This window comes from Sporobolomyces salmoneus (assembly GCF_050403485.1).
Source record: "Sporobolomyces salmoneus JCM6883 DNA, S_salmoneus_JCM6883_v1_ctg3, whole genome shotgun sequence".
NCBI lineage: Eukaryota > Fungi > Basidiomycota > Microbotryomycetes > Sporidiobolales > Sporidiobolaceae > Sporobolomyces > Sporobolomyces salmoneus.
In genome coordinates this window covers 213,850-237,257 of record NW_027481160.1, presented here as the reverse complement: position 1 = coordinate 237,257, position 23,408 = coordinate 213,850, and the positions used below count along the sequence as shown (strand labels likewise).

Genomic DNA, 23,408 nt, shown 5'->3' with positions numbered 1-23,408 from the left:
GTCTCATAGGGGACAAATCGTTCGTTGCGAAAGTGCGAATCCGAAATCTCGAAGCGAAAGAGCCTCGAATGAGGACAACCTTCGACGAATCTCGAGCGCCCAGACGAAAGAAGAGACGCAGACCCTGAATTTGACCAATTGCAAAACGACAGTGACAACGAACGGTGAGTAGTATTAATTGTATAACACAAAGGGGCGGACAAAACTTGATAGACGAAAGACACAAAGAAACCAAGCGACTATTTCTGACTCTGCACTCTGCCCTGACCATTCTACAGATCGAGTTCTTCCTAGTTCCCCCTCTCTTGCGCCCTACGTTTCTTCTGCCTTCTTACGAAGTCGGGCGAGATCCAGGAGTCGGCCGCGAAATTCTGTGGAATTGGTTCGAAAACGACCTCAATCTTTTTCTCCAGACATACTCGAGCAAGGTTTTCGACTGAGTGACGTAAGCGTAACGGTACAGAGTCGGGGTTTCGAAGTGACGGATCCAGGTAGATAGTCTTCAGTAAGGAGGAAGGATTTGTCTCGATGCAAGAAGCGAAGTCGTCCAAAGAGGGACCGGTAATATCGTCCGATACGTGCGTCCCGTAGATGAGTAAATGAGCGAAGGGGACATGTTGTCTTCCAGACCAGAGAAACGAGAGTGCGCCGACATACGAAATGATCAACGTTTTCTCGACATAAGCGTGAAGGAAGTTCGAGGCAGGATCTATCCATCGAGTGTCGAAAGTGCAGATGGTCTCGAGATTGATGAGTGTTTTATTGAATGCTGCTTGTTGAAGCGCGTCGACGGGACAGGCGGAGAAGGCGAAGTTTCGTAAATTCGGAAGAGCAACGAGGTCTAGGAAGGAGGAGAGGAAGGCGCGATCACTGATGTACAGAGTGAGAGACTGAAGATGCGGGAGTGTGATCGTGCGTGGGTTTTTCCAGTCGATAGAGGAGAGGTGAAGGCTCGTGAGACCTATTCCAGAGATTGGATGATGAATATTCCCACTTGCAACCCCAGATCAGAGAGGTTGATCTCACTACTACCGAAAGACCCCAAGTCTGCGCATGAAATGATCGATTCGGGTACCGACCACATCGAGAGAGCCGTCACAGAAGAAAGCATCTCCTTCAATTTGCGACTTTCTTCCGACCAGAGAAGCCGGGAGGAGCCGGAAGTCAAAAGCGCTTGCTTGACATAGGTGAACTGCTTCTGATTCCTGCCTCCTCCTCCTCCTGATCCGGCGAGGAAGCGATCGGGGTTTCGCATCGAGTTGATCCAAACGATTTCGAGGAGAAGAGGTTGAGCGATCGCCCGGAATCGCTTTGATACGAGGGATAAAGCGCAAAGAGTGTTTTGTCGCGTTCGATAGGTCGATGAGTGAAAGGAATGAGGAACCGTCGATTCGATGATTTCGCGAAGAAGTTCAGGCGGGAGAGTCGAGAGCATGACTTCGTGCGAGGAAGGGGTAGAAAAGCGAATCTGTCTAGGGGGTAGTAGTATAAACCATGTTAGTCGTCATTCCTTGCTCGCAGAGACGGAGAGTCGGGGAAGAGTGTGTAAAGGAAGAGAGATGGAAAGCAAGTCTCACATTGCAAGCAGGAAGCGGTTGCGGTGCACTCGAGGGAAGTCGTAGGTATCGTCTTGAGCCAAGGCAGATGCTCCGATACCGCCAGCGAGATTCAGAGAGGGAGTAAGTCGCTTGTTTGATGAAGGACAGGACAGGGTCGAGGAGCGCGTTGAATCGTTGCTACGCTTCTGCTGGACAATCTGGTGTAGTCGTGCGGGAGTGGGCTCGTCTGACGGTAAACTCGCGCCCAGACCGGTGAGAGGAAGAAGAGAGAAAGGAAGCAAGTCGAGCAAATTGCCTTGAAGTCGTTCGCTTGAACACGCCTCTCTACGTTCACTGGAACGTGTCGTCATCATGCAGCCAGCCATCTTGGACAGTAGAAAAAGGGAGAGGATAGATGAAAAACGAAGACGAAAGGAAGGAAGGAAAAGACTACAAAAAACTAAAGTTCGGAATTGACGACTTCTCCCATTCACTTTCCAGCTCGTACTCCTGCCTCTTACCTCCTGCTTTCTTGATTCCTATGTTCCTTCTGCCTTCTGACAAAATCGGGCGAGATATGAGGGTCGAGCAGATAATTGAAAGGACCCTCCTCAAAAACGATGACGATCTTGTTCTGTTGACACACTCGAGTGAGGTTTTCGACTGAGCGTCGCAGGTACGATGATTTCGAGTCTTGAAGATGCGATCCCAGGTAGACGGTTTGGAGAGCGCGGAGAGAGTTTGTGTCGAGCAAAGAAGCGAAGTCGTCCAGGTGAGATGCTGTCGCGATTCCTTCCGCGTTTCCCTCTTCTTCCTCATAGTCCGCTTCCGACCAACCGTGAATGCGGAGGTGTGAGAGAGGAACAAGTTGGCTTTGCGCCCAGAGGTCGGGAATTGAGTCGACGTACAAATCGATCAGAGTTTTGGCAACGGCGCCGTGAAGGGATATTGCTCGTGACTCAATCCATACATTGAAGTCAAAGTGAAGTGTCTCGATTTGAGGGAGGAGCTGATGAATGAGCGAAGGCTGGAGCTCATCGATGGGGAAGTGGATGAGAGCCAAGTTTCGCACATTCGGAAGGACGACTGGGTTCAGGAGCGGTGAGACGGTCTTATGAGCGACAGCATACAGAGTAAGAGATTGAAGATGAGGTAGGGTGAGCCGGTCAGGAACCTCCCATCTGATGTCACAGAGGTGAAGGCTGGTGAGACCTAGAAGAGCAATCGAACGAGTGAGTCACCTTTTTGTGTATAGACCGCAGGAGGGCTTACGAGTGAAAGACTTCAAGGAGGAAAGTGAGAGGTTTGCTTCGGGAACCGAACACACTGAGAGAGTGGTAACGGAAGAAAGGAGCTGCTTCAAGTTACGACTTTCTCCTGCGGAGAGTCCGTATAGACCGCAGAACAAAATCGCTTGCTTGACAAAGGAACCTCGCTTCTGTGTTTCTCCTCCACCTCCTGATTCGGCGCGGAGGAGATCACGACTTCGGAGCGAGTTGATGTTAACGACTTCGAGTAGGAGAGGTTGAGCGATCGCCTGGAATCGTTTCGATACGAGGGAGAGGAAACGAAGAGTCTTCTGTCGAGCGCGATAGGTAGTCGAGTGGAAGGAATGAGGAACAGTCGCTTCAATGATTTCGCGAAGAAGTTCAGGCGGGAGAGTCGAGAGCATTGCTTTCGAGGGGGCGGGGAAGATATGGACGAGGTACGAATCTGCTGCTCAAGTAGCAATGCTGATGGTGTCAGTCCTCCGTCTCACAGATGTGCAGAGCTTGAAAGAGGGAAGGTGCGAGTGAAAAAAAGAGGGGAACGTGTCTCGACTCACAGGCCAAAAGTTCGCAAATTCCTAGTGTGTACTTCTGAGTGCTGTCTTAATCTATGTGAGCTGTCGCGGCGGAGCTTGAGAGCCCTTGAGTCGGGAGAAGTTGATTGTTTGATGAAGGAAAAGAACCGGGAAGAGGAGCGGGCTACGAGGTCGTTGAGCTGTCTTTAGCAGATCTGTCGGAGTCGTGTGAGCGTTGCGTACGATGTCTGAGAGCGTGCGAGTGTTTCGAGAGAGAGGTAAGACAGAGAAGGAAGCGAACGCAAGCTTGTCTCGAGTCCATTCACTCGACTATCGCCAAGGCGCCTCTAGAACCAGACTACGATCCGCAAATGTATCAGCTAGCCCTCAGAGCGACCGTGCTTTCTTCGGCATCTCTCCCCGCTTCGCAACCGTCCTCCAGCTCAAACTGAATCAACCCGGCTGTCAGCGGTCTCTCAGCCCTTCAAGGCGCTTCCCCTTCTTCGGTCAGTAGTTGTTAAACGTGAGTACGAAGGAGAGAAGCAGAAGGCGACGCTGACACTCCAGTAAAAGGTAATTTAGGCTCGTCCGTTCGATTCTCGTTTTTGGCTCAACTCGACCGCTCCTTTCGAACCTTTAGCTCGATTCTCTGCTACTCTGTGGTCGTTCGTATACATTCAAACTCGGACGCAGCACGATTGGACCCGACACCGGACCGAATTCGGACTAGGAATTGATTCGGGATCTCCATTTCGATCCTCGCTTTTTCCTCTCGCTCCGACATACTCCGACGTCCCGACATCATTCACTCTCTGTTCTTTCGATCGCCTCGCCCTCGACTTCCGGTACTGTCGACACGTTGCCTCTCGTCGCTCGTCCTCAACTCCGCGTCACTCCACTCCTCGGCGACTCGGGTCGGAACACTGGGCAACGAAATAGCTTCTGTCACTTCGATTTGCCGTTATCATTAAGCTTCAAGGGTCGATATCGACGATGGCAGTTGAGGAGGGAGACGGAATTTCCACGTTCGAGGGATCTTTTCACTCTTGACCTCGACGATCCGGTTGAAGAGGACGAGGTCGCCCAATGTTGCCGTTCATTCGAGATAGGTCAGTCAAGAGAGTAAGGGATCTCCACCTCTCTTTGCTTCCCGATGCAATAACGTCGTAATCCCCATTCTCAGGCTCCCGTCACAAAATAGTCTGGACCCACCCTTTCAGTGAACCTCAAGCGACTCTTCCTCGTTCAGGGCCGTAGCCACCATAAGAGACTCAATGGCAAGGTCGGCATCGTCGACTCTTGCGGGATAATCAAGTCGAGATGCAAGAGCTCAGCAAACGTTTCGAGTTGACGACACTCCTTTTCCCTGGGCTTTTTCGTCAAGGCATGACAGGTTCTCGATTCGGGACAAACGCAGAACGCTTAACTTCTCGTTATTGCGCCGCTCTTTTCTCAGACCCGTTCCCTTCGCTTTTCGTTCTCCAACACTCAGAAGCGTCGATGTTGGTAACGAATTAGATCTACATCCCGGGCGCGTGAATCAGCCTCTCCAGCTCGTAGATTGAGGCCCGTCAGCGGGCGTTCGCAGTAATCCTGCGGGAGATCAAACGAACTTTGCACTCCTTTCTTCTGAGTCTCCTCTTCGCGCTTCAACTCTGCTTCAATTCATATCGAGCTCTTTCGTGCACAAGTGTAGGCTCTCTCGAACGGGCCGCCGTCATTCGACGTATCTAACTCGGCGTCAGCAACGCCTTTCGCTCAGGACTCGCCCACCCACAAACGTCGCAAAGCAGAAAATTGGCTGACTCTGCTCTCAATGTGATGCGCCAGTAAGCCAGCACGTTGAGAAACGCTATGAATCTAGTAATATCAAGTGGAAAGAAGTGAACAACGAATGAAACAAGAGACGAAAACGAAAGAAAGACGAGAGTTTCGGAAAGAACTAAGTGTAGCTCGACATTCTTCCGCCGCTCAGGACCATACTCCCCCTACCCCGCTCTCTCTCCCTCCTCCCTTCGTTTCTTCTGTCTTTGCACAAAGTCGAGCGAGATAAAAGGATCGGTTAAAGGCGCGAGACGACCTTTCTCGAAACCAACTTCAATGTTCTTGTCTTGACACACTCGGAACAGACGTTCGACCGGAGATTGTAGCGTCGGTAGCACAAGCGAGCGATTTCCAATGATGAGTCGAGGTAAATGGATTGGATGGTGCCAGGACAATCTCTTCCGACGAAAGCCGTAAAGTCTTCCAGCGAAGCACCGAGCTTGGGTCGTTCATTGTCGTCGCTGGGATCTGGTAGGGCCTCCATAATGCGTACGTGGATAAGGGGAATATGTCGGGGCCACCAAAGGTCGAAGAAGTGGAACATGAGAAGAGTTCGATCAACCGCGCAGTGAAGGAAGGTTGCCTCCGGCTCCAACCACATCAGAGCGTCACATTGTAGTATCTCAAGTTGAGGGAGCAGTCGATCGAGTGACGAGCGGCGAAGCTTCCTGGCGTCTAAGCCCCGGTAGACCAAATTTCGCAGGTTCGGAAGGACGATGGGGTCGAGTACGCTGAAGATCGTGTTTCGTCCAACATTCTCTAGGGTGAGAGAATGAACGTGAGGGAGTGTGAAACGAGGGAGTTCCCAATCAAAAGAGGAGAGGTGGAGGCTGGTGAGATCTGTTGAACGGAATCGAAAGGGTGAGATTCTGCGAATGCCGAGCACACAGCATGAGAGAGCTCACGCTTGAGGAGCTGCAGTTCCAACGAATCAGGAATTCCTCTGTATAGAGTGAGGCTCGTGACGGAAGAAAGCCTCTGAGTCAAGTTCTGACTAGGTTCGTAATATTTGTTTTCGATCACAGCTTGCTTGCAAGCGACTTCTTGACGCTCTCCTCCTCCTCCTCCTCCTCCTGGTTCGGCGTCGAAGGGGTCAATTCGTGTAAACTCGTCGATTGACACGATTTCGAAAAGAAGAGGTTGGGCAATCGCTCGGAATCTTTTCGATACGAGGGAGAGGGAGCAAAGAGTAATTTGCCGAGTGCGATAGGTCGTCGAGTGAAATGAATGAGGAACAGTCGCTTCAATGATTTCGCGAAGAAGTTCAGGCGGGAGAGTCGAGAGCATTGCTTTCGAGGGGGCGGGGAAGATATGGACGAGGTACGAATCTGCTGCTCAAGTAGCAATGCTGATGGTGTCAGTCCTCCGTCTCACAGATGTGCAGAGCTTGAAAGAGGGAAGGTGCGAGTGAAAAAAAGAGGGGAACGTGTCTCGACTCACAGGCCAAAAGGTCTCAATCTCCTTGTGTGTACTTCTGAGTGTTGTCTTGATCTACGTGACCTGTCGCAGTGGTACTTGAGAGCCTCTGAAATGAGAGAGTTCGATTGTTTGATGAAGGAAAGGACCGGGAAGAAGAGCGGGATACCAGGTCGCAAGTCTATCGTTCGCGAGCCTGGCGAGGTCGTATGAGTGTTGTGTACGCTTTCTGCAAGCGCCTGGGTGTTTCGAGACACTGGTGAAGAGGAGAGAGAGGAGCGGACACAAGCTTGTCTCGATACCATTCACTCGACTATCGCCAGTGCGCCTGTAGGTTCACTCCACGACCCGTTCACGTATCAGCTAGCCCTCCTCTTGCTCGTCGCCTCTCCGGTATCTCCCTCCTACTGCCATTCGACTTCCATCTTGGAACTCACTCAACCTCCCCTCTCAGCGGTCTCTCCGCCCTTCGAGACGCTCGATCTGCTTCGGTGCTACTCGAGGCACGACAACTTGAGGTTGCGCAGGCGCTAGATTACCTCGAAGTTCGAGCGAGTCAGATTTCCCATTGTGCTGTCTCGCTGTTCCGCTTCCTGGCTGATTCCTTCAGACCCTCCAGGAGCCTCCTCGACTGTCGCATTCCTCACTTGTCAAGGCTATCGTGACAGGCTCGGTCAGTCTTATCGACTCGCGGCTCACATTCCAACCTTTGAATCACGATCGCTCTCTTTCCCCCCTTACTGCTCCTTCTTTCCACCCCATCTCCTCTCCAACCCTACTCCGCGTCTCAGCCTCTTCGCGTCTCCTCGTCGGAAGCCCACATTTCTCCCGCGATTCCGCGCATCCCTTGTCGTCAAACTCGCTGCATTTGCCGCCTCAAGAAGCGGCGAGTCACATCAGGGAGCGATGTTGAGGCGATCCATTCTCGTCAAGGCCTTTCTCCGAGCTTCGTGTGTGAGTGCAAAACGGCCTGTGTGAAACAAACTGACGACCTGTGAGGTGGCGAGGGAAAAGGGACATGGAGTTTTCTCCTCGACGGCTCCAATTAAGCCGCTCTCGTTGTTGAATATCGGCTCGATTCATAGCCACTGTGATACGCAGAAGCGAATAAGTCTAGCTGTCGTGGCGAGACGACAAGAAGCTTAGCCAGTTCCTTCGCCCATTCACTTTCCAGCCCAACTTTCCCTTCAAATCGGTCAGCCCTTCGCTCTTGCCCTCTCTCCTTTCGCTCTATCTCCAATCTCGAGTCCCTCACTCTCCTCCTAGTACTTCTCGCTCTCAGAGTGACTCAGGTTTCCTCCGTCCCATGGGCTCGAAGCTTCGAGCGTAACTCGATTTCTTTCAGCTACAGCCTTCCCGTTCGAAAGAGGTCTTGTCGTCTGAGCTTGTTCGTGTACGTTCTCCAACACATTTCATACACACGAAGACATGGTTTGAAGAGGCACATCGTATTTCGCTCGAGGATTTGATCTGGCCGTCGCAGGTTCGGTTTCGCTTTGTTTGACGCTCCCGTCATGCTGACGCACCGATCCTTACCGCTCGACAGCTGCAACGCCTCATCTCTAGAGTAGAGATCGTGCTTGTCTGCACCCTCGACTCGCTTCGAAGCAGTTAGTCTTTTGTGATGAACCGAAATCGAACCTTTGCCTCCATTTCATCAATTGCCCCTCTCACCCCCAATTGTAAGCTACTACAGCTGGTCCACCTCGAATGTCCCATTGCGAGAATAAGAGCATAGCTCCTCTCGAGCGATGCATGCGCGCAAGTCGACGAAGCTCAGTCGCCATTCTCAAAGATCGAGACTCGCAGAGAAGAACAGAGCCTTCACTTTGCCGGGGACTCGTCTGACCCTCTGCGGACCCTCTGCGCCTGCACCCTTTCGATAGCTCTGCAGGGCGTCCTCGTTCACTCTCTTACAATGAAGCGAGAGAACCGAAGAGTCTGAGTCGCGCACGTCCCAACAAATTGAAAGGGGATTCTTCCTTTTCTCGCACTTGGCTCGCCCACTGTGACCACAGGACGGGAGCGTAACATAACATCCTTTGGTTCGTCAAGGATTCTCCCGAACACAGAACCGTTCGATCACATGTCTCGAGACGGTTTCCGTTTCTGCCCTCTCCTTCTGTCTCTCCGCCTGAACTTTCGCGCACAAGATACCGCCTACTACATTCGTATCTTTACTCGGGGTTATCTCGACTACAGCGAATGTCCTCCTCAACAGTGGCCTCCGATCCTTTTTCAACTTCTTTCTCCGTCCCGTCTATCTTCAACAACCCACTTGGGTCAGATGGCGAGGCATACGGAGGTAGCATGAAGCAAGGGGAATCAGGGAAGACGCGCTTGGGTGTACGGGCAGTCGAGCATAGAAGGGGATTCGAGATCAGAGATGAAACTCGTTTCGGGGTGAGTGAACGTCGGTTAGATCGAAAGAGTAGTCAGGACAGGGTCGGGAGAGCCTGATTCACTGAATAGTAAGCTCGCGAGAATCTCTCACTGCTTCTGTCCGAGGAAACTTACCGATATGTCCCAATTCGTTCGTTTTCGTCCTCTTCCTCCCTCTCCTACCGTACTGTCCCTTCTGAGCTGATCTCTTGCGTGCCGCTACAGCAACGAGAATCGTCACGCTGATTCTGCACCCCGCCTCATCCTCGTTCCTCTCGTCCTCGAGCCGCTCGGGCTTGTTCCTCTTCTTCTTCTTCTCTTCGATACCGCTCTCGATTCTCCGGAGTTTCATTCCTCCATCGCTCCCGAATGATTTCAGCTGCGCCAACATCGATCACCGTAATCAGCTTGGCAGAACACAGGCTACGACGAGGGAAACTCACTTAATGATTGATTCGCTACGAATCCGGTTCGACTGCTCTCGGCTCCTCCCTGCAAGCTCTGACTTTCTCCTCGGTTTCCATTCGAGCTTGTGTTTGGGTCATCGATCGAAGAAACAGGAGGAGAAGTGGGAGGCTGAGCCGGTGAAGAAGAGGAAATCGAAGAAGGAGTTGGAGCGACGAGTTCATCTGGAGGAGTTGGAAGTCGATTCGTGCTTGGATCTGAGGAACTCATATCAAGCTCAAGGAATGTTTGTTGATAAGGTATATGGATCGAAGGAGGGGTAAGCGAGGGAGAGTCACTTCGATGCTGATCAGCTGGAGAATGCAATCCGTTGTCGTTCACCCCTCTATATTCGGAGCTCGATCATTTCCTCCTCAGCTCCATCATATGAGGATCAGCGTACGGTTTCACGAGTCCAAAAGTGCCGCTTATCCCGCACTCCAGCTCATCGAGGTCTCGACTTCATTAATTAATCCCCCTTCGACCTCCCTCCTCCGTCTCTCCATCGCTCGCTCTTCTCCCTCCGTCCTCTTCTCGCTCAAGCTCACGTCCCACCGCTCAGTCGTGCCCAGCTCTACGACTCCTGCTCATCGAATCCGACTCGTCGCAGCTCACCTCGAAACTCACTCTCCCTTCGCACAATCCGATTCGATGCCGATGTCTTCGCAACGCTGCTCTGTACTCCATCACTCCTCCAAGACTCGTATAAGCTCCTAGGGGGGCCGCGGGCGATTGGACGCGCCAGTGGGGGAGAATGAGTGGCAAGCGAGGTCGACGCAGATCCGAGGCATCACGCGGTGACTCTGCTCATCGACCCTTCGACTCGCCCAACTGCAGCCTATAATCCTGAAGCTCGGGATCCGATACAGAGACGCCGGGAAAAGTGCAACTGGGTAGTCATGCGAGGGATAATTTAGACGAATGGAGCAATTTCGGCGGAAATCGACGAGCCCCGGTCGGTCAACGGTGTTCTTCCCACAATCAGTTCTCCCCCCACTCAGCCTCTGCGACAGCTTCCTCTCAGCGACTTCGATCAAAGTTCTATCTCGCTTACGACCTAAGACACCGAATCCTCTTCCTAAGACTCACTCTTCATCAATGACCCCTGCGATCTCCCAACTCCATCTACGTCACTGAGGATCGAAAGAAACGAAGCTGGCGACACAAGTCAAGCGATAAAGTGGAGGTGGCGCAAAGGGGAACCAGACTGGAGAGGATCTCGATCTCGTCGGGGTTCAAACGTTCAAGTTGGCTGGTTATTTCGACTTCGGTCTCACCTCAACACAAGATCAAAGACAACCACACAGCGGATCTCACTCGCAGCTTGAGGAAGAGCATCGGTATCGTCAGGAAGCACAGGAACTCCAGATTTGGAGGGTATCATTCGCAGGAACGATAAAGTCTCGGTCCGTGTAGAAGGGGCCGCTTCCACTATCAGGGGTAGGTGTAAAGTGTTGTAACGATGCGATACTGAAACCTTCTGTCTCCGAGCTGAACGGATGATCTTGCGCTCAAGACAGTGATTCCGACTTTCGTCAACGCCAGCGCTATACGCGGTTCTTTGCCCATAGTATCGAGCGACACGGTGCACTCCTACATGAAGAAGAGAAGCAGGCTCTTGATGAGGGGATAGGGACCGAGAGACGAAAACTTCGCAACCGAAAACGTGATAAAGGGGCTACAACAATGAACAGAACTGTAACAAACGATCCTGATACCCATTCAATGTCCGCTGATCATACTTCCACGTTTGCTGCCGAACTCGGAAGATGTCGTCGAATCATCCTTCAATCCTAAACCCTCGAAGTCTCGCATCAAATTCCCGAACAAGCTCTGTTTCCTCGCCATTGAACCGTCACCTCCTCCAGTAGCCATACCTATGTTTGACACTCCGTTCGAGGTCGTCGTCGTTGTCGATTGAGTCGAAGGATTGGCAAGACCGAACGAGCTCAACGAACTCAAATTGCCCAAAGTTCCCAATTTCGCGAACCCTAACGCTCCATTCGACGCATCGCCGCCCGTCGTGCTCGCTGTTGTCGCGGTCGAGGGTGTCGTGTCTCCGAAGATATCGTCCCAGAATTTCCTCCCGAAATCTCCATAATCGCTTCGCATCATGACGAACGGTCTCAATAATCGATTCTCGATTCGAGCGAGGTACGATTCGTTGAGGTAGGAGCGAAGGATTTCGGGTTGAACGATGAAGACGTTGCCGAGTTGTCGGAGCATTTCGAACCGATCGTTTAGAGGGGAGAGGGAGAATGTCGAAATTGTGTCTTGATAGAGGGCGAGATCCCTATACGGTCGACGATAAAAGTGAGTACGGGGAGCGATGGAGGAGAAAGAGGACATAGACTGACTTGGTCAACATCAAACCACCTGTCGCGCTGATTGAAAACTTTTTGAAATGATCCAGCAACAACCTATTGTCCAACTCAAACTAGCTCACTTAGCATCAACAATACAGAGTGTAACTGGAGAGAGACGTACGTATGAAACGTAACCCCAACTTCGGTCAAAAACACTTCTCGATTCCTTCCCGACAGACTCTCCTCCGCAACATCTTTGACCTTACTCAAGAAGTCGCAGACGAGTAAACACGGTTCGGTATTGATTCGAGAGAAAGCGAGGTCGTCGTTCTTGGGTTTGAAGTCCAATTTCTTTTGTTTCGAAAGCAAGACCGTCAAATACGAGACGATTCCTGTTTCGGTCCCTCACGACATCAGCTCCACTCACTCGTCTCGAGAGAGCAAAAAGAGGAGGGGACTAACCATCAGTCATTCGCTGAACGATCGAATTGATCTTGCCTTCAATCCTCACTGAAACGTGATTACAGAAAATCGCCATTTCCCTCCTCACCGTTACTGATGTACCTGCGAGCGGTACGAGAGCTGTAGAGATGTAGCGTTGCCAGAGTTGCATGATCATGTCGGCTGGTTGAAGAACTCGAAGGATCGAGAGAGAGGGTTCAAGTTTGGGGTCGTAGAACGAGAGTCGGTGGATCGCTCTACACGCTCGAAGGCACTGATCAGTTTCTTCCGTTCTAGACGACGAGAGCTAGGGAAGAGGGAATATAAGATCGAGAGTGAGACGTACGTATCGAGCGAAGTTTCGAGATACGCTTTCCCGAAACTATCCGCCAAAACCTTCAACAGCGTGAACGCGTTCTTCGGTCTGTAAGTTTCTCTCAGATCTATCATCAGCGTTCTCGCTACCGAGATAGCACAGACCGATTCGCAAGGAGAGAGAGAAAGCTTACACATCGCCCGCGGGACTGAGCTCAACCATTCTCCCGATCGCTTCCGCATGCCATTCCAACATTCTCTCGGCGACTTCTAGGTTCAATTCTCCATCGCCTTCTTCGAACATCTTCATTGTGCCTCCGTTTCCTGTGGGAGTTCCTCCTCCTGTGACGTTTTCTTCGTGAGAGCCGATGGTGGGAGATGAAGACGAAGTAGTGATGTTTGAGAGACCGGAGAACTTCATTAGTCGATCGAGACGAGATGAATCTTGTTGGGATTGGAATTCGTTTGTCGAGGACGATGTGGTCGAATTTGACGGATTCGACAGACCTGGTCCGAGTGTAGAAGGGTTCGTTGCGGCAGAAGAGAGAGTCGTAGTCGATGATGATGAGGATAGATGAGCTTGATGAGCGGCGTTCGAGAGTTGAGTCACCATCCGATCGAAAATCGTATTTCCTGATTTCGCTTTATTCGTCGCTCTCTATTGTAAGGACGAACCCCGATACACTCCTCATCAGTACCTGGATCTGACGCAGTGGAAGAGGGTTCTCGCTTACATGCCAATTCGTAAACCTGATCAATTTCCCAGCGTACAATTCCGTCAAACTTTTCCCTTCCTTCTCCAAGTACCTCGATCCCTCCATGTAAGGAACAAAGAGTTCTTCGATACTTTGGTCCAACATTTGACTGACTTGAGTGATCGAACTACCTCCTCCTGTCGCGCCGATTCCTCCTCCCGATCCGCCGGTGATTGTGAGGGAATTCGAAGTGGATGAACCGAGAGGATTGAGGAGGGATGGACCACCACTCGCAGAGAGGGAATGGGAATGTGAGGAGTAGTCTTGATAGGAAGTCGAAGAGGAAGAGTTTGCGGAGGAGGTGAGGAGGAGGGAACGGAAGAACTCGTGAGACTTGAGATCTTCGACGAGGGAATTCGTTTGAGCTCGTGCGAGATGGAGAATTCGGAGGTAGGCGAGAGTTGAAGAGGAGGAGGCGGTTTCGATCAGGGTTTCAATGTATCCTTGAATCTGTCAGGAGATTTCGTACCATCAGGACTCAACTCGACCCTTACAAGGATCAGGAGTGATGGGAAACAGCATGACTAACGACTTGAGCGAACACTCGCTGTAAGAAGACTTGCATCACGATCGAAGGATTCGGGAACACGGCGGTAACAATTTGAGCTTCTTGACCTACTGTCACTCGGATTTCGTCGTACAGATTCGAGAGACCTGGTTCGGATTTCGGAGCGGGTTGATTCGGATCTGGTAGGCTCTCCCATCTACGTGATACGTGACAAGCGAGACGAAAGACGTAGTGAGCTCAGCTCGACAGGGCGAGTAAACAGAGAGCGAGATGAACTTACATCGCTCCACCGACTAGACCTCCCGCGATCTCTTGTACACGGTCTTTCGAGATGAAGAAATCGTGTTGATTCACGTAGATCTGGATACAACTTTGTCCTCCGTTGAAGTCTTGTAAAGTTTGAGCGCAGTGCTGTCAAGTGATCCTCGGATTAAGTTCGTTCGATTCAATGTGTCATGAAGAGAAGAGTGCAAGACTAGGAGGAGTAGGAGGAGACTTACAGCCATAGCTTTCGGATCCCCTCTTCGGTAATACTTATCGAACAACTTCAACATTTCCTTTTCGAACCTCTCGCAATATCTTTCTATACTTTCTCTCGTCTACACCGTCATCCCAACCCAACGAATCATCGTCATCAGTCTCCTCTTCTTATCTCCTCGTTCAAGACACGGGACATGGGAGAAAAGGTTAAGAAAACTCACTCTCTCAGCGTTCTCAACACCTCCTAACCCATCAACCTCTTTACTCAAACTCAACAACCGCCTCGCCGCGACCGCTACTTTATGACGACCTTCTCGACCACCTTCACGTTTCATGTGTTCGAGACGAGCACTGCCCGCATTCCCTTCCCCGTTCGAGGAGGTTGAGGAGAATTCGTTGTAGTACAGGATCAGGTCATGGGCTTCGGAGGCGCGTTGACGGAGGCGATCAATGGATTCAAGTTGTTCACCTGGACGTGGGTCGAGGGAGCGAGACAGCAGAAAGAAGCGAATGTCAGCGATGGATGGCGAGGGAAAAACGAAAACTGGGAAGATGAAACGAGTTCGCTCACCTATTCTGACGGCGGTTCTCCCAACTGAAGTAATCTTATTATCCAATGTCTGGAACTGACTATTCACCGTCTATACACCGCTCACAACCAAGACGAGCGAAATCGTGAGTTTTCATTTTCCTCCATCAGTTTCTCGCTCTCTTCCATTTCACGCTCGTTGCGAAGAGAGAATGGAGGCTTGCCTCACCTCGAATCCAGCTTTCGCGCCCCTCACATCCCCTCTATAAGCCCTCTCCGCTTGATTGACCTGTCTCTCCAATTCTTGGGTTTTCAAAGCGTTTTGTTTCCGTAACGGTAAGAGTTGGGCGAGCGTCTTCTCCAATGTTTGAATATGCGGTGTTGGATCGAAAGCTGCCACCTCATTATTAAATCATCAGTACCTGGAGAGGAGGGAGAGGGAGGGAGCGGATGTGGAGCGACACCTCTCTCGCGAGGTCTTCAGAAAGGGAAAGGAGCACGTACTACCGGATTTCGATTTAGCTAATGTAACATCCTTGCTCATCAACTGTGTAACGAACTGCGATACATCGAACGAAGAGGATTGGAACGTCGATAACGAGATCTTTTCTTCCTCTCCTCCTCCTGCTGAGTTCGCCTTGGTGGGGGGTTGAGGAGGTAGGGGAGGTCTATCCCCCATCGTTTTGTCGCGTTCAGAGGCTCGAGAAGAAAGTGCGAGAGAGATGAAATCCTAACGCGCGGCTCTCTTCTTTCTCCAACTCGACAATACTTCTCACGAACAATGAGCGACTCGGCAGAAGAAGCCGATCAAATCATGGTCAAACCTGAACCGACCAGTCGTACTCGTCGTAAACCCTCTCAAGTTTCCGATGAAGAAACAGAAGAAGATCAAGACGCGACTTCACGTACGGGTTCATCTCCCGCTACGGCTCGTAAACGCGTTAGATTGAATGGACATTCGAATGGAGGAGGCGCGAATGGAAAGAAACGCGTGCATGCAGATCAAGAAGAGGAGGAGGAGGAGGAACAAGATGAGGATGGAGAGGCAGAGGATGAGGAGGGAGATCAAGGGATTGCAGCTTCAGAGAATGCGAAAGCTAGATCAGGGGAGAAGAAACAACTCGTTCGAGACGATACTGGGTCAGTCGTCGTGCTCTCGCTATTGAGTTCGAGAAAGTTGGCTCACGTTCCTCCTCTGTTTCTCTCTGAATCGATGAGTACAGTTACGTTACTGGTTCGATCGTTCGAATCGCGTGTCAATCGTTCTTGACCTACGATCAAGTCGAATTCAGACCGGGACCCGCTTTAAACATGATTATTGGTCCGAACGGAACTGGAAAATCTACAATCGCTTGCGCTATCGCTATCGGTCTCGGATTCCCTGCAAAGGTGCGTTCTCTTGACTATTCAGTCTGAAAGTTCCATGATTAGACTGACGAGAGAAGAGGAACGACAGGTTTTGGGTCGATCAACGAAACTTTCGAGTTATTGCAAGAACGATTCGAACGAAGAATGTTGGATCGAAATCGAATTGAAGGGTCACCCAGGAGAAGACAATCTCGTCGTGAGGAGGTATCTGTCGAGAGATTCAGAGAAGACAAAGTTTTATCTCGATGGGAAAGTAGCTAAAGTTCAGGAAGTAGGGGAAAGGATGGAAGCTTTGGCGGTTCAGGTTGGGAATCTCTGGTGAGTGCTCCCGTCCGAAGTCTTCTGCTTACACGTGTGCTCGTTCAAAGCGATGAAAGAGCTGAGAAACTGACGATTCTCTCGTTTTCGATTGTGCCTTCAGTACTTTCCTCCCGCAAGATCGAGTCGCCGCATTCGCCATGATGTCTCATTCTGAGCTCTTGCAGGAAACCGAAAAAGCCGCCGGAGACGTCAACCTCTCTTCCTGGCATCAGATCCTAATCGACGAGTTCAAAGCTCAAAAAGAGAAACAAATCGTCAGTCTCTCTTTCCCTCCTCTCTCCCTTCTGTTCAGCTGGCTGACCCCTCGTGATGACTCTCCCATGATGCTAGAACGTCGATACATATTCGAAGAAGCTTGATCGAGCAACGGGCAAACAAGCCGACGCAGAAAAAGAAGTTCAACAATTCCAACAACGTAAACAGTACGAACAAGATTTGGGCGTCGTCGAGATCTTGACGAAGTATGCGAGGTATCAGAGGGTGTTTGAGGATATGCAGAGGGTCAAGAGTGATAAGAATCGATTGGAGAATGAGGTTAACGAGTTGGAGGCGAAGAATAAACCGTTCAAGGATTCGAAAGAGTGAGCCTTAAACTCCCTCTCCTCTCTCCTCTCTCTTGTGATCGAGCTCGGCGCTCGTTCGTGAGACTGTACTGACTGAACGAGAGTGTGAGTAGGTTACTTCACATGATCGCGAAGAATTCCGCCGAAGCTTGTTCCTCCCTCGAAAAGAAACATCGTACCTCTCAATCGAAATCCGTACGCAAAAAGGAAGAAGTCGAGAAGAACAGTCAAGATTCGGAAGAATTGGCGCTCGAATTGAAGGGAATCAGGAAAGAAGAAGAAAGTAGGAAATCGACGATTAGGGATTTGGAAAAGAAGATTGAGAGATTGAGACCGATCGTTGGGGATGGAGTTGAACCGGAAGCGAATGATACGACTGAGATTGATGCGAAAATCGTAAGCTAAAGCTCTTTCTATATCTCGTTGAGCGTGAGGAGGAAGAAGAAGACTGACGATGAGTATCTGATTCCTGTACAGCATGACAAAAGTCGAGAAAAGGCAGGAAAAGAGGATCAGATTGGTGAACTCGTAGCCGAGATCAATGGGATGGAGCGAACATTGAACGATTTGAATCAAGAGGGAAAGAACAAAGCTGATCGGTGCGCCTTTTCCCGTCTCTCACTTGTTCCGCGATACAGACTCACCATCAATCGTGTCCGCAATTCAGTATCCAGCATTTGAATCAAGCTCACGTTGTTCGCGAGAAAAACACGGCGCAACACGAGCCAGCATGTTGGGAAGCCGTTCGATGGTTGCGGGAAAACAAACATAGAATGAAAGGAGAATGTTACGAACCGGCGAGGTTGTCAGTCTTCCCGAAGGAAAACTTTGAAGGGAGGAAATTGGCGTTCAAAGGACGGGACGAGTTTGTTCTGCAAATGATCGAAGGAGGTATCAGTCGAGACGCCTTCCGAGTAAGCCTACTGCCGATCACTCTGTACTCCAAATGGAGAAAGATGCTGACCCCTCAAGTTATTCAGACGTTCTTGTTCGAAAAACGAGAAGATTACGATTTCTTCATGAGAGGATTGGCCGATACTCGCGGATTGAAAATCAATGCGACTGAATTGAACGACATTGGAGATGTGAACCGTTTGATGAACCAAGATCAAGTCAGTCGATTTCTCTATTTTGACGAATCAAACGACGAGACTGACGAAATTTCGCTCGCTTCCAGCTCAAGGAACTCGGTTTCGATGCACTTGCTTGCGACATGTTACACGGTCCGAGAGCCGTCATCGCCTGGCTGGCGAACGAACACAGTCTCGGTCGTGTTGTGAGTTATTCGCCGTTCTCTCCCTTTTTCCCATGTTCTCGTTTGATGCTCTGAATTCTGCCCTCTCCCGTCCCGTCCAATGTCGTCCTCTAGCCACTTCAAATCATCCCACGACCGCTCAACCACCAGAAACTCTCAAGCGTGCGTGGTATCAGTCGTTACTACACTCGAGAGGGATCCGTCTCAGTCAAGATCTCGCAATACGGAAAACGAAACGCCATGACGGAATCTCGTGCGCTGAAGAATGCGGCAATCCTTTCCGGTGGTGGTGAGTCGTCCTTTCCCCCCGCCTCTCTTGCCTGCCTGCTGTGAAAAGTGGCTGACTGGCAATTGACTTGGGAATCGATCAGTCGACGAAGAAGTCGTCAAACAACTCAGGACCGACGTAGATCGAATCAAAGAGGAGATCAAGGATCTGCTGGAGAAAAAAGAAAAGAGGAAACAGATCGGTAGGGAATTGCATGAACAAGTCAACATCCTCGGAGCGGAGAAAGTGAGTTTTTCCGAAGTTTTCACTTCTTCTTCTCCCTCGTCTCGTTCGGCTTGCTCGAGGTATGGAAGAGACTGACCTTGGTTCTTTTGCTTCGTCGTTCTAGAATGCACTCAAGGACGAAAAAGACCTGTTAGGAAAGGCTCGTCAAAAGTTCTTCCAAACGAGAATCAAACTTCGTAAGTTTATACCTCCCGAGTATCCGGAATCGATCATGGGTAGCTGATTCTTCTGTGCAAACTCGGCATCAACAGAGACTTATGAGAAACAACTCGATCGAGAATTGGCTGTTCAAGAGAGGAACTCGGGAGACAAGAAACGGGAACAAATCGCGAGAGACATGAAGAAAGTCATGGTCAAACGAGTTCGACTCGCTCTCGAATACAAGGTAACTCTGCTCGCTCGATCGAGTCTCTGCTCAGCTCTTTGCTGACGATGACGCTCCGACGATTCGCTTAGGATTTCATTCTCGAGAACCAACGAATCCAAAACGCCGTGATCAAACTCCAACTTCAAGCTCTTCAAGCCGATTCGGATCATCGAACGATGGAACAACTCGTTCGTGAACGTGATGAAGAACTCGAAAAAGCTCAATCCGACTTGTCTACCGGTAAACTTTCTCCTCTCCTCTAAACTCTTTCTCGCAGCTGTTCCGAGTCGCACTGACTCTGTCTCTCTTTGCCGCGTTGACAGCCAAGAAAGAACTCAAGAGCTTGAAGAACGAAGGTACACAATTATTGACTGAAGCTCAAACCGCGAACGAAGAAGCCGATGAGGAGATCAACGAACGAGTTCAGAAACGAAGGGAGGACGAATCGTCTAAGTTGGAGGAACTCGAGACGGAACGGGACGAGATTGTCGCAAAGCTACAGTGCATGATCGATGTTTCTCCAGCCGTTCTCGAAGCTTACAAGAAACGAAAGGGAGAGGTGAGCTACTTCCCAATCTCGTCTCTTTTCTGTGATTGTGCTGACGATGTATTGGTTGTCTCTAGATTATCGACCTCACGGAGAAACTCGAAGAAGCGACCGAGGAATTGGATCAATCGAAAGAATTGATCGCGGACACAAAGGTGAGTTGTTTTCTCCGTCTGTCTACTCGTACATGAGATTGACACACGACTTGCCATCAGTCGAAATGGCTCCCGAAACTCGAAACTCTCGTTCAAGATATCAGTCAACGTTTCACCGCTTCTTTCGACAGTGAGTTTCGCGCATCTCTATTGTTGTTTCTAGGGATGAGACTAAATCGAGTTGCGCAATGACTCGTGTTCTAGCTCTCGGTCTTCTCGGAGAAGTACGACTCGCTCAAGACGACGATTACGAGAAATGGGGAATCGAAATCATGGTCAGTTTCCGCGACAAGGACGCCGGAGATGTCAGCCTACATGTTCTAAGTGGTCAACGTCAATCTGGAGGAGTGAGTTCCATTATCATCACGAGTCTCCCCGAAGCCAATCTGACTGACATTGGAATTTTCGCAGGAACGAGCTCTCACTACCGTCACTTACCTCCTTGCTCTCGCCGAACTCGCCCGAGCTCCCTTCGCCCTAGTCGACGAGATCAATCAAGGAATGGATCAACGCGCCGAACGCAACATGCACAAGATGCTCGTCGAAACGACTTGCAAAGACGACGTCGGACAATACTTCCTCTTGACTCCGAAGTTGTTACCCGATTTGGTCTACCACGAAAAGATGAAGGTGTTGGTGATCAATTCTGGATCGTTCATTCCGGAAGATTTGTCGTTGAAAGCGATGGTCGAGAAGAGGAGACAACTCAATAGGGAAAGGAGGTTGGGTAGGATCGAAGTTCCTCCTGTTTAAAACTCTCCTTCTTACACACACACTCTCTCTTCGTTTGTCATCTCTCTACTTGAGCTGTATCTCTCTCTCGTTCATTTGTACTGTTGTCAACTACTCTGTCCTCAATCAATCTGGATTTACTACTTTCTGTCTCTGCTAATCAGGAAACTCTTCTCGCAGTATCTCAGTCGCATTCTCGTGAGAAGTTGGTGACTCGTAGAAGAGTAGTAAACAATTGAGATTGGATTCCGAAACTGTTGAAAAGTAGAAAATAACGAGCAACGATAAGAGAAGAAAGTCGAAGGGGATGTAATGAGTGGATGAAATGATTTGGGAATAATGAAGTCGTAAAACGTGATGAGAGAGAAATAACGATTGAGCTCGAGAGAGAGAGAGAATGAGTTGAACTAGATGCAAACACACGAAAGATTGAGAGAAAAGACGAGTCGGAAAACCAAAACCAAACTTGAGGAGGCGAAAAGAACCGAAGAAGACGGCGTGATGGGGAAGAAAGTCGAAAAGGAGAGCGCGAGAGATAAAACCGAGGGAAAAGGGATGGGAGTATTTTATTCGAAACGATTGTGGCGAGTTTTTGGTGATAAAGCTGAGTTTAGGTCGGTTCAGACATGACGAGGAGAAGGGTACCAGACAGGGGAGCTTGCATGCATAATTCCGGGAGAGATGGGCGAAGGGGAAGGGTAAGAGAATGAACCCATTGGCGAGACGGCGCCGTTCGCTCCTCCTCCGGGTTGTTGTTGTTGACCACCTTGACCTCTTCCTCCTCGACGACGTTCCCTGCCTCGTCGAGATCGACCGCTTTCCTCGGAGGGAGTTCCTCCCGGAGTCGAGCCAGTCGTGTTCGTTGCTCGAGCCGATCCACAGGATTTCGCACATCCGAGCAATACACCGCCTCCGAGGACCTTGACGAGACCGTTCGAGTATTCCGTCGCGGTGAGAGCCGAAGTCGAAGTAGAACTAGTCGAAGTTTCAGTGCGAGATCGAATCGCGGACGAAGGAGTTGGGGGTCTCATCGAGGCGGCAGAAGGCGTGCAAGGGGAACGAGGTCCTCCTCCAATTGTCGAAGAGGTCGAAGAGGTGACGGAAGAGATCGAAGAGATCGATGCCGAGTGTTCGTGGTGAGATCCTCCTGGAGTACGGGATTCGGAACGACCTTGACCTCCTCGGACTCCTCGTCGACGAGGCTTCGTAGGAGAACCAGGTTGGGAACGAGGAAGCCCTCCGATCGAACGAGCGGGAGAAGGAGGAGGAACGAGGGAAGAAACCGAAGAACCTCGAGAGTGAGAGTGCGACGATCGAGACGACGACGCCGGGAACGAAAAGGGACCAGTCGATCCAGGACGAGTCATCGGGAGTGCCGGGACTCGGAACCCATCAGCGTCGACGAGGTCTCGAGATTTCGAATCGAGTCCTTTCCAAGTTGACGAGTTTGTCGTGAGGCTATCGGTGCTCGAAGCGGCCGAAAAGATCGAATCGGTTCCAGAAGCTTCTCCATCGCTGTCGCCTCCTCCGGTACGAGACGAAACCGAAGACGAACGAGACGAAGGTCGACGTTGGAAGTTGGGCATTCCGAGCGGCGACGACGGGCGACCGTGACCAAGAGTAGGAGAGAGGGAGTCTTGGTGCGATCGTGGCGAAGGAGAACGAGGAGGAGCGAGGTGGGAAGATCCGGCGGGAGTCGGCGAGAAGACGTCTCCGTCAGCAGATGAAGTCGGAAGAGGTCGAACCGGGGTAGGAGGGATGATGAGAGGGGACGCCATGAGAGCGAGAGGGAGTCGAGCGGGAGTAGGTGCAGGAGAATCAGGCGAGAGGGCGGCGTTCGTCATTGCTTGAAGAGCTCCTCTTCCTCCTGGTGGAGGCAAGATTTGAATCGCTTTCGACCTCTTGACGGGACTCGAGGGTTCTTCATTGACATCGGCGACGGTAGGAGTAGAGCTGGACGCGACGGAGGGAAGAGAGAGGGAAGTTTGTTGAATGTTGACTGACTCCAACGAAACTGCCTGTTTACTCAATGAGTCGGGTAATTTCCCGTAAATCTCGATGAATTGACCATCCCTCGGTGCACCACCATCTCCCCGATCGATCCTCAACGCGACGCAACCCGGGTCGACCCAGATAGTCCAACGTTCTCCAAGAGTTAATCGATGTTCCTTGCCGAGAAGTGATTCACTGATTTCCTCCTTCGTTAACCCCGCTTGTTGTGCTGCGTAGAGTACATCGTGATCGATCGATACTGAAGTGCGTAAGAGGGCTCGATAGGCGGAACCCCGTTGAGGGTCTTCAGGATGCCAATGACGGGCGTATCTTGTGGCGAGAGATTGCTCGAGTTGGGAAGGGAACGAAGTCGAGGCCGAACGTGGCAAGTAAGAAGCTAAGAAAGTCGATACTGCCGATAGTTCCTGTTCCATCGGAGGTCGAAGAGGAGAGGAAAGGAATTGAGCGAATCAGAGTGAACGATCGCCGAGCAAGTTGTTTTGCCGTCTTCTATTCCCCCTCTGGACGTCAGCTAGCTGGCCCATATACGTGAGAGATAGCCAAAGAATCACTTACATCCTTTATCGAGCCCTTTGCGTGAGATGGAAGACGAGAAGAGAGAGGGGAGGAGGATGGGAAAAACTAGAGGGAAATCGGACTCCTCGGCGTTGATCGAGAGAGGGGTGGAAGTGTCCGTGGTCGTAAGATGCGATAGGGTAGTAATAAGATCCCGGTGGGTATAAGGTAAGGAGAATAAAACTGAGTGGAGAGATTTGGAGAGAAAGTGAGGTCGACCGTTTCAGAAAAGGTTCGAGATTCAAACGGATGGATCACTCAACCTCTTCCTCCTCGACGAGCTGACGATTCAGGTTT

At 50.7% G+C, this 23,408-nt stretch overlaps 6 protein-coding genes across 6 annotated transcripts; 1 reads left to right on the top strand and 5 right to left on the bottom strand.

Annotated features, from left to right (window-relative positions):
• Positions 1-961: 961 nt before the first annotated feature.
• JCM6883_002188 (uncharacterized protein) lies at positions 962-1,435 on the bottom strand (the record flags this gene model as incomplete). Its single annotated transcript, XM_076628871.1, has 1 exon — positions 962-1,435. The coding sequence occupies one exon, from the start codon at positions 1,433-1,435 to the stop codon at positions 962-964; it is 474 nt and encodes a 157-aa protein (XP_076491054.1).
• A 620-nt stretch (positions 1,436-2,055) lies between these two features.
• Positions 2,056-3,210, bottom strand: JCM6883_002187 (uncharacterized protein; the record flags this gene model as incomplete). Its single annotated transcript, XM_076628870.1, has 2 exons — positions 2,056-2,750; positions 2,811-3,210. 2 exons carry the CDS (start codon positions 3,208-3,210, stop codon positions 2,056-2,058), a joined length of 1,095 nt encoding a protein of 364 aa, XP_076491053.1.
• Positions 3,211-9,203: 5,993 nt separating this feature from the next.
• Positions 9,204-9,618, bottom strand: JCM6883_002186 (uncharacterized protein; the record flags this gene model as incomplete). Its single annotated transcript, XM_076628869.1, has 2 exons — positions 9,204-9,322; positions 9,387-9,618. 2 exons carry the CDS (start codon positions 9,616-9,618, stop codon positions 9,204-9,206), a joined length of 351 nt encoding a protein of 116 aa, XP_076491052.1.
• Positions 9,619-11,109: 1,491 nt separating this feature from the next.
• On the bottom strand, positions 11,110-15,400 carry SEC10 (exocyst subunit SEC10; the record flags this gene model as incomplete). The annotated part of the gene is made up of 14 exons (XM_076628868.1): positions 11,110-11,680; positions 11,745-11,807; positions 11,875-12,085; positions 12,156-12,391; positions 12,481-12,558; positions 12,644-13,107; positions 13,184-13,654; positions 13,734-13,908; positions 13,993-14,123; positions 14,213-14,311; positions 14,414-14,661; positions 14,764-14,833; positions 14,951-15,114; positions 15,226-15,400. The coding sequence occupies 14 exons, from the start codon at positions 15,398-15,400 to the stop codon at positions 11,110-11,112; spliced, it is 3,156 nt and encodes a 1,051-aa protein (XP_076491051.1).
• A 102-nt stretch (positions 15,401-15,502) lies between these two features.
• On the top strand, positions 15,503-20,564 carry SMC5 (DNA repair ATPase SMC5; the record flags this gene model as incomplete). Its single annotated transcript, XM_076628867.1, has 20 exons — positions 15,503-15,861; positions 15,945-16,110; positions 16,178-16,407; positions 16,511-16,664; positions 16,741-16,991; positions 17,087-17,369; positions 17,451-17,572; positions 17,641-17,887; positions 17,954-18,085; positions 18,151-18,249; positions 18,343-18,517; positions 18,600-18,742; positions 18,846-18,918; positions 18,994-19,127; positions 19,199-19,349; positions 19,433-19,668; positions 19,734-19,811; positions 19,872-19,941; positions 20,016-20,158; positions 20,223-20,564. The coding sequence occupies 20 exons, from the start codon at positions 15,503-15,505 to the stop codon at positions 20,562-20,564; spliced, it is 3,588 nt and encodes a 1,195-aa protein (XP_076491050.1).
• A 599-nt stretch (positions 20,565-21,163) lies between these two features.
• On the bottom strand, positions 21,164-22,969 carry JCM6883_002183 (uncharacterized protein; the record flags this gene model as incomplete). The annotated part of the gene is made up of 1 exon (XM_076628866.1): positions 21,164-22,969. The coding sequence occupies one exon, from the start codon at positions 22,967-22,969 to the stop codon at positions 21,164-21,166; it is 1,806 nt and encodes a 601-aa protein (XP_076491049.1).
• Between the last annotated feature and the right edge of the window lie 439 nt (positions 22,970-23,408).